Source organism: Mobula birostris, chromosome 13, assembly GCF_030028105.1.
Source record: "Mobula birostris isolate sMobBir1 chromosome 13, sMobBir1.hap1, whole genome shotgun sequence".
NCBI classification, from domain to species: Eukaryota; Metazoa; Chordata; class Chondrichthyes; order Myliobatiformes; family Myliobatidae; genus Mobula; species Mobula birostris.
Window position 1 is genome coordinate 105,384,656 of NC_092382.1, and position 10,138 is coordinate 105,394,793.

The 10,138-nt window shown below is 47.6% G+C and overlaps 1 protein-coding gene across 5 annotated transcripts in view; it reads left to right on the forward strand.

Moving 5' to 3' along the window:
• LOC140207273 (uncharacterized) overlaps window positions 1-9,878 on the forward strand; it is a 61,772-nt gene extending 51,894 nt beyond the window's left edge. For all 5 annotated transcript variants that reach the window (XM_072275743.1, XM_072275741.1, XM_072275742.1 and 2 more), the window contains 5 exons: window positions 6,106-6,222; window positions 6,714-7,031; window positions 7,611-7,753; window positions 8,222-8,286; window positions 8,636-9,878. In XM_072275743.1, coding sequence (XP_072131844.1) covers window positions 6,106-6,222; window positions 6,714-7,031; window positions 7,611-7,753; window positions 8,222-8,286; window positions 8,636-8,834 — 842 coding nt within the window. In that variant the 3' untranslated portion in view covers window positions 8,835-9,878. The remainder of the gene's footprint in view (window positions 1-6,105; window positions 6,223-6,713; window positions 7,032-7,610; window positions 7,754-8,221; window positions 8,287-8,635) is intronic.
• The last annotated feature ends 260 nt before the right edge of the window (window positions 9,879-10,138 follow it).

Below are 10,138 nucleotides of genomic sequence, written 5' to 3' on the forward strand. Positions count from 1 at the left end.
GGGCAGCTAGTTCAACCGCAGACACATAAAAATTCTCAGAACAAGGAAGTACAGATGCAATTATTTTTATATCTCGGTTGCGAGGCACAGTTCAGTCACACAGAGTACATTAGTTACAGATAAATGATTGTAAGCTTCGAATTCACATTTTAAAACAAATCATTAGCTCCCTCAATGCCCATTACAATGTAAGGCCTTGATATTTTCTTCCACAGAAATGTACGGCTGTACATTTTGGAAGAAGAAATAATCGGGCAGATTATTGTTTCGATGGGGAGAAAATTCAAAAAGTGCAAAGGAACTTGGGGGATCCTCGTGCAATACACCCTAAAGGTTACCCACCAGCTTGGATCGGCTGTGAGGAAAGCGAATGCTATATTAGCGTTCATTTCAAAAGGAATAATGCGTAAGAGTAAGGAGGTGTTGCTGAGTCTCTATGGGGCACTGGTGTGACCTCATTTGGAAAACTGTGTGCAGTCTTGCGCCCCCTATCTTCGAAGGGATGTACTGATGTTGGAGAGAGTTCAGGAAAGATTCACCAGGATTATTCCTGGAATGCAAGGGCTAAGACAGGAGGAACTTTTGTCGGCTCTTGTACTGTAGTCATTAGCGTACAGAAGAATGAGTGGGGTTATCATAGAAACATTTCGAATGTTGAAAGGGTTGGACAGAGTAGATGTGGAAAGGCTGTTTCCCTTGGTGGGTGAGTCCAGGACAAGAGGCCGCAGTCTTAGGCTTAGAGGGTACCCATTTAAAACAGAGATGAGGAGAAACGTTTTAACCACAGGGTCCTGCACCTATGGAATCCGTTGCCACAATCAGCTGTGGAGGCCCGAACATGGAGGGTGTTTCAGGAGGAGATTGATAGGTATCTGATTTGTCAGGGTATCAAGGGATATTGGGGAAATGCCTGAAATTGGAACGAGATGGGAGAATAATTTGGCTCATGTTGGAGTGGCGGAGCAGACTCGATGGGCCGATTGTCTTATTTCAGCTCCTTTGTCCTGTGATCTTCTTTCCTAACCGCTTGTAGTCTTTGTCAGGATCTCCTCCCTTTTCCTATCCATGTCGTTGGTACCAGTGTGTACCAGGACCTCTGTCTGTTCTCCCTCCCACTTCAAGGTATCGTGGACGCGATCAGAATCATCCCGGATCCTGGATGATCAGATGGACTCCTGACCTCACGATCCACCTCGTCGTGGCCCCTTGCACCCTGAAGACTGCCTGCACTGCACTCTCTCTGTAACTGTGACACTTTACTCTGCGTTCTGTTACTGATTTACCTTGCTCTAATGCAATAAAGTGATCCGTATCTATGGTTGTAACTGGGACCTCTCCTGTCTGTGATGTTTACAAATGATCTGGATGATAATGCTGATGGGTGGGTCAGTAGGTTTGCAGATGTTACGGCGAGAGGTGGTGTTGCAGAGAGCGGGGAAGACTGGAAAATAATTCAGTGCGATATGAGTCAGTTACAGATATGGGTTGGAGAAATGTCAGAAGGAGTTTAACCCGGACAAACCTAACTGTTGCACGTTGGTAGGTCAAGTAAAAGAAATGAAACCATAGAAACCATAGAAACTACAGCACAAAAACAGGCCCTTTGGCCCTTCTTGGCTGTGCCGAACCATTTTCTGCCTAGACCCACTGACCTGCACACGGACCATATCCCTCCATACACCTCCCATCCATGTATCTGTCAAATTTATTCTTAAATGTTAAAAAAAGAACCCGCATTTACCACCTCGTCTGGCAGCTCATTCCATACTCCCACCACTCCCTGTGTGAAGAAGTCCCCCCTAATGTTCCCTTTAAACTTTCCCCCCCTCACCCTTAACCCATGTCCTCTGGTGTTTTTCTCCCCTTGCCTCGGTGGAAAAAGCCTGCTTGCATTCACTCTATCTATACCCATCATAATTTTATATACCTCTATCAAATCTCCCCTCATTCTTCTACACTCCAGGGAATAAAGTCCAAACCTATTCAACCTTTCTCTGTAACTGAGTTTCTCAAGTCCCGGCAACATCCTTGTAAGCCTTCTCTGCACTCTTTCAACCTTATTTATATCCTTCCTGTAATTTGGTGACCAAAACTGAACACAATACTCCAGATTCGGCCTCACCAATGCCTTATACAACCTCATCATAACATTCCAGCTCTTATACTCAATACTTCGATTAATGAAGGCCAATGTACCAAAAGCTCTCTTTACGACCCTATCTACCTGTGACGACACTTTTAGGGAATTTGGTATCTGTATTCCCAGATCCCTCTGTTCCACTGCATTCCTCAGTGCCTTACCATTAACCCTGTATGTTCTACGTTGGTTTGTCCTTCCAACGTGCAATACCTCACACTTGTCAGTATTAAACTCCATTTGCCATTTTTCAGCCCATTTTTCCAGCCGGTCCAAGTCCCTCTGCAGGCTCTGAAAACCTTCCTCACTGTCTACTACACCTCCAATCTTTGTATCATCAGCAAACTTGCTGATCCAATTTACCACATTATCATCCAGATCATTGATATAGATGACAAATAACAATGGACCCAGCACTGATCCCTGTGGCACACCGCTAGTCACAGGCCTCCACTCAGAGAAGCAATTCTCTACCACCACTCTCTGGCTTCTTCCATCGAGCCAATGTCTAATCCAATTTACCACCTCTCCATGTATACCTAGCGACTGAATTTTCCTAACTAACTTCCCATGTGGGACCTTGTCAAAGGCCTTACTGAAATCCATGTAGACAATATCCACTGCCTTACCTTCATCCACTTTCCTGGTAACCTCCTCGAAAATCTCCAACAGATTGGTCAAACATGACCTACCACGCACAAAGCCATGTTGACTCTCCCTAATAAGCCCCTGTCTATCCAAATGCTTGTAGATTCTGTCTCTTAGTACTCCCTCCAATAACTTACCTACTACTGACGTTAAACTCACCGGTGTATAATTTTCCGGATTACTTTTCGATCTTTTTTAAACAACGGAACAACATGAGCCACTCTCCAATCCTCCGTCACTTCACCCGTAGACAGCGACATTTTAAATATTTCTGCCAGGGCCCCCGCAATTTCAACACTAGTCTCCTTCAAGGTCCGAGGGAATACCCTGTCAGGTCCCGGGGATTTATCCACTTTAATTTTCCTCAAGACAGCAAGCACCTCCTCTTTTTCAATCTGTACAGTTTTCATGGTCTCACTACTTGATTCCCTCAATTCCATAGATTTCATGCCAGCTTCCTTAGTAAATACAGACGCAAAAAAACTATTTAAGATCTCCCCCATTTCCTTTGGTTCCGCACAAAGCCGACCACTCTGATCTTCAAGAGGACCAATTTTATCCCTTACAATCCTTTTGCTCTTAATATACTTGTAAAAGCTCTTTGGATTATCCTTCACTTTGACTGCCAAGGCAACCTCATGTCTTCTTTTAGCTCTCCTGATTTCTTTCTTAAGTATTTTCTTGCACTTCTAATACTCCTCAATCACCTGATTTAGCCCCTGTTTCCTATGCATTTCATACAACTCCCTCTTCTTCTTTATCAGAGTTGCAATATCCCTGACTATAGAGTCTCCAATGACGACAGCTCTACTCTTCTCCGTCCCACCCTTCTGCACCACAGGGTCAGACTCAGTGCCGGAAGCCCTGCCACTGTGGCTCACACCTGGACGGTGTCTCCCCCCCCCCCCAACAGTATCTATGACAGTAAACTTATTATTCAGGGGAATGGCTACAGGAGTGCTCTGCACTAACTGTCTGCTCACTTTCGCTTTCCCCCCTCTGACTGTCACCCAACGACCTGCTTCCGACAGCCTAGATGCGACTACCTCCCTGTAGCTCTCATCTGTGACTGCCTCATGGAAACATGGAAATCTCATTGACCATAGAGCGCAATGTCGTGCCGGCCATGAGACCTCCTCGAGAAACGACCTCGAATTTTCCTGGCTCATAGCCCTCTATTATTTCTAAGCTCTAAGGGTCTCTTAAAATACCCTATCGTATCCGCTTCCACCACTGCCGCTGGCAGTGCATTCCACACACACACCACTCTGTGAGTAAATCTTACCCCTGACATCCCCCTCTGTATCTAGACTATACTGAACTCTACCTCCTTGTGTTAGACACTTCAGCCCTGGGGGGGGGGGGGGGGTTGGGGGCGGGATGCCTTTGGCTATCCATTCCATCAATACCCCTCATTATCTTGTACACCTCTATCTACCCGTCACTCTCATCCTCTGTCGCTGTAAGGAGAAAAGACGCAGTTCAGTCATCCTATTTTCATAAGGTAGGCCCTGCAATCCAGGCAGCATCTTTGTAAATCTCCTCTGCACTCTCTCTATAGTATCCACATCTTTCCTGTAGTGAGGTGAGCACAGCTGAACACAGTACTCCAAATGGAGTCTGATCAGGGTCTTAAATAGCTGTAACTCCTCTGAAGCACAGCTTCTGTCGCTCTGGTATCAGACGATCACCTATTACGATATCAGGTTCTCTTCACATCTTGGTCTGGGTACGTGTCACCCTTGTACCTTATTGCCTTCCTGCAGTGCACCTTCTCTGAAACTTTGACACTTTAGTTTGCATCGTGTTATTGACTTACCTTGTTCTACTACTTTCTGTATCTCTGGATGTAATGAGGATCTCTCCAGTTGGTGACAATTTCAAATGCTAAGAGATAGCACACTATTAAAGCCAAGACTGTAAACAGTGTTGATTAGCAGAGGGATCTTGCGGTCGAATGCTATTGCTCATGGTCAGGCTTTCTGATAGGGTGAAGAAGGCGTCTATCATGATTGCCATTGTTCGTCCGGATAATGAGTTCAAAAGTCAGGGAGTTACGTTGCAACTTTATGAAAATCACTGGTCGGGTTGCATCAGGCGTATTGAAAAGGTTCTGCTCACCCAACGATAGGAAGGATGTCAAGTGCTTGGATAGTCTCTGGAGAGTGTTTAAAAGCGTGCGCCAGGTTTCGATGACGTGTGTTACAAGGAGAGGAAGCTGAGGGGAGATCTGATAATGGGTTATAAGATTATAGACAGAGTAGACAGACAGTTACCTTTTATTTCCAGAGATATAATATCTAAGAGTAGCGGGGATGCATTTGGGACAACATTGTGCGCCGAATTATCTCATGCTGTAATGTTGGTCTTTATGTGACAAAAACAAAACACTTTACTGAATCTAGGACGCTGTATGTCCTGAACACACAGGTTTTCATCCTAGTCTTTGCCGCAGACAGCAGAGATCCCAGTGCTTATCAATACATAACACCATCAGTCACGGACTGCGAACTGGCAACCGGCACATGTCTAAATTAGCACGAGCTAATTCTTAACGCAAATTCCCAAATAACCGCGAATTCCGGTCATCGCAATCTTGCGAATGAAACTCCCATGAGAGGGATATTGACAAAGGCTTGTCTAATCTCAACTTTTCAACATCCCATTGACCTGCGCGTTTAACACTCGATGCCTTTCTCCGTCGACAATTAAGTATATCGCCGTTAATGTGTCCAGTTCCTTCGCAAAATTGACTTCCCAGAACCTACCCGGATTTAATCCCATCAGCAAATTCTCCACCGATCTACAGCTGATCCGCTACCCACTAAAACAATCCCGGTTGTATATGTAAAACATATTCGACCTTGAATTTCATTTTTTCCCCAAAACAAATATTTAGATTTATTTATTTATTGAAAAACTGTGCGGACAGGCCCTTCCAGGCTTTCAGACCGCGATGCCCAGCAATTCCCCAATCCCGGCCTAGACACTGTACATTTTACAGTGACCAATTATCTTACAACTGGTCTGTCTACTGACTATGGGAGCAACCTGGTGCACCTGCCGGTCACGGGGAGGAAGTGCAATCTCCTTGCGGCAGCTGCGGGAATTGAACCTGGGTCTCTGGTACTGTAACGCGTCGTGCGAACCACTCCCTTACCGTACGGCTCTTGCAAGCAGCCACTAAACATCCTTGTAAAGCTCGTCTGCACTCTTACCAGATCAATGGAATCAGTCAGACATGAGGCATGGTGGGTGGAAATAAGCTACCCTGCGGGTCATGGTTGAATTCACGCACACGTTGAATGGATTCTCCACAGATGCGCATAAACAGGAGCCGAGCGAGAACATCGGAAATAGATGGCACTGTAAGATCTGTCCACTTTGCCTTACTATGTTCGTCCTCGTCGCGATAGTGGTCGGGCTCTCGATTTACGGTGAGTCGAAGGAGCTCCGGGTGGAGTCGGACCGTAAAGAGATTGTAATGAAAAGTTGTCGTAAAACCTCGTGACACTGACACGACGATCAACGTGACATCGAAACGCTCTCACTGTGACACCAACACACCTCTCACCGTAACTCCGATGCACACCTCTCCGTGACACCCACACTCCCTCACACTGCGACATCGGCGCTCCCAACACCGTGATACCGAAGCAGCAAACACCTTGACACCAACACAGCTCTCCAGGAGATATCTGCACGCCCCTCACCATGACGACGTCAGAGTAACGCTCCCACTCCCCTCACAGTGACACCGTCACGTCACGCACCGTCAAACTGTCCAGCCCACACGTGAAAACTACGCTGCCCGCACCGTGACACCGATACAGCCTACACCGTGATACTGATATTCCCTTCACCGTGACACCGACACATCTCACACCGTGACACTGACAGCGGCGTCACCTGACAACAACATTCTCAGTGTTACAGCTTCGTCAGTCTCTGATCACTGGCGACCGAAACTACCGGAGACTTTGGGAACAATATCAGGAGATGAACAGGACCCAGGTCCAATATCAACTAAAAGTCCATGAGTTGAACTCAACCCTTGAATCCAGGATCTCAGAGTATCCCCGCATCTCCATACTAGAGAAGAACATAACCGTCCTGAACTCGGACCTCTCTGCTCTGAATCGAGAGCACACCAATCTCCGTCATCAATTCAATCACATCGACATGAAATACAGGACCATCACCGAAAGCCAGGCTCAGATTTGTCAATACCTCACCAGGAGAAGAGGTGAGACAACATACACCGCTTCTCCGGCTGCTCATCACACAGGAGAGAGATATGGGTAGACGGTGGAGCTGGAGAGTTTAACTCTATGTCTGACAGCGGGAGTGTGTAATGGGGCGGTGGTGGGAGGGAGATTCACTCTGTGTCTGACCGCGGGAGTGTGTGATGGGACGGTGTGCAGTGAGATTCATTCTGTGTCTGACCCCGGGCATGTGTGATAGGGCGGTGTGGAGGGAGATTCTCAGTGTGTCGGCCTCGGGAGTGTGTGGTGGGGCGTGTAGAGTGAGATTCACTCAGTGTCTGACGCCGAGAGTGTGTGATAGGGCGGTGTGGAGGGGGATTCACTCTGTGTCTGACCCCGGGAGTGTGTGATGGGATGGTGCGGAGGGAGATTCACTCTGTGTGTCTGACCCCGGGAGTGTGTGATGGGACGGTGTGGAGGGAGATTCACTCTGTGTGTCTGACCCCGGGAGTGTGTGATGGGATCGTATGGAGGGAGATTCACTCTGTGTGTCTGACCTCGGGAGTGTATGATGGGACGGTGTGGCAGGTGATTCACTTTTTCTTGTTCCTGATGTGCAGAGCAAACGTGTTCCCAGCACTGGATGAGAACTGAAGACCGCTGTTATTTCATATCCACGTTGGAAACATCTTACGATGAAGCGAAGGAAGGTTGTTCAAACTTTGATGGAAGGCTGCTGGAAATCAATTCAAAACGAGAGGAGGTATGTGTCACACCGAGGGAGGAAATATTTACAATCAGAAATTTCCGGGGTCATACACAGAGTGAAGTTCCCTCCACACCGTTCCATCGCACACTCCCGGTATCAGGCACAGAGTGAAGATCTCTCCACACCTTCCCATCACACACTCCCGGTATCAGACACGGATGGGAAATCCCCGAACAATTTCCAATCACACACTCCCAGGGTCAGACGCAGAGGGAAGCCCGCTATACACCGTCCCATCCACTAGATACTCCTGGGGTCAGACACTGGATAATTCCCTCTCCGTCTCAATCGTTCACATGCTCCCGCGGTAAGGCATTGAGAGAGACGCCACACATTCCCTAGGCCCATTTGTATTCAGTCGGAACCCAAACACACTGCTGCTACAGAGAAACCTTTTCATTAGCAGCGAAACCTTTCCCAGGGCGTTACATGCACATTAATCAAAGGGATTTATTTTCTCAGGATTTTGTTTCCATCTCTATCGGCCATGCAGGCAGAACTTACTGGATCGGAAAATGCAGAGATGGGTGAGGTTTGCACTGTTACAGGTCGGTGGTGTGGGAGTGACACGAGGCCGTGGGGAGTGAGTCGGACAGTGGGATTAGTTTGTTGACTGATGGAGGGTTGTTGGGAGAGGGTGGTTCAGTGAGATTAATTTGGGAGCTAACTCGGGATTGTAGAAGATAGTGGTGCTGTTGGATTTGTACGGCAATGTACTCCGGGCTGTGGGGAGAGCGCGGTATCATGAGATTACTATAGAGGCTGGCAAGGGGTTGTGGAGAAAGCACAGAACAGTGGAATTAATTTTGCGACGGTCTCCGGTTGTCTGCTCGAGTTGTTTTGTCTCTGTTCAAATTGTCTCACTCTCTTTGATAGGAATGTGACCTCTTATCTTCTGTACGAGAAGTTGTATGGACAGTCCAAATGCAGGACGTGCAACTCGTACTTCTGGAGTTACGATTGCAGCAGTAAATACAGATTCATCTGCGAGAAGTCTGCACATTTATACCCGGATATTCATGAAGAGATCCAAGGTCTCTGTCAACATCCCGTGGGGCCGACTTCAATCATGTGACTGCATCCCACCTCTCCCCATTCAATCTACCCCACTGTCACTTCCCCATCCTTTCATCCCTTCCCAACCTCTCTGTCCTAACACCTACCCCAATCTCCTCCTCTACTCGCATCCCCATTGTCCCCCACGACTCTCCCTCTCCCCATCTGGACTGCTCTTCTCCCCTCCCGGCCCCGCTCCCCCCTCTCCCTCAATTTATTCCCCCTTTCCGCCCCTCTCTTGTCTCTGTCCTTCTTCTCCCCAACTCATTCCGCTTCGCCACCTTCCTCCGCCCCTCGTACACCATCTCTGCCTCTCCTCTCTCGGTTTCCTCCACCCACCCTCGGCTCAATTCTGTGCGCACTGGCCCTCAGTTCACCAACGCAGGCGGAAAAAGATTGTGCACATTCACACTATCTGTGCCTATCCTGGCTTCATACCTGCGCTCCAAGGAACAAAGTTCCATCCTTCTTGTCTTCTCTCCGTAACTCAGACCCTCTAGTCCCGGCAACATCGTCGTAAATCACCCCCTGCGCTCTTTCCAGCTCAGTGACATCTTTCCTACAGCAATGCGACCAGAACTGAACACCAAACTCCCAGCGCGACCTCACCGACCTTTTGTACAACCACAACGTGGCTTCAGTGCAGTACAAGGATGCAAAATTCACGGGAATTGGGAAAATGAATAAATACTGCAAAGAAAAAGGTGAATACCGAGGGAGTGTTTAAGTGTTCAGGGAGCGTTCGCAATCTGATGTCGGAGGGGAAGCAACTGCTTGTAAATTGTTGAGTTTCCCGGCTCCTGTACCCCTCCCCGATGGTACCGATCAGCACAGGGCAATTCCCGGCGGGAGAGGGTCCTCGCTGATGGATGCGGTCTTCCCTCGTCATTCCTTCTTCAACATGTCCACGATGGAGGAGAGGGTTGCGTCCGTGATGGAGCTGGCTGAGTCTAGAACCTTCTATGGTCCATGGCGACCCTTTGCGTTGCAGCCTCCACACCAGGCGGGCATGCGACAAGCCAGAATGCTCGACCCCGTACATCCTTAGAAATGTGCGAGTCTGATATGATGTTAAAATCACTATCTATATTAGTAACTACTTATAATACAGTAACCTAACCAAGATAAACAAAAGTGAACGGTGTTATGTGTAGGATTGTGTGAATATAACTATTCAGTTTGGGGGGAAAAGGCTTACCGTCTTTAGATGGAAAAGCAGGAGTGTTCAGTAATCCACTAAATAAATTATTGGAAGGGACATTTGTAATCCAAGGTAAAACGTAGAAAAAAGGTAAGTAGAAAATATTCCAGAGGTTTCACGCT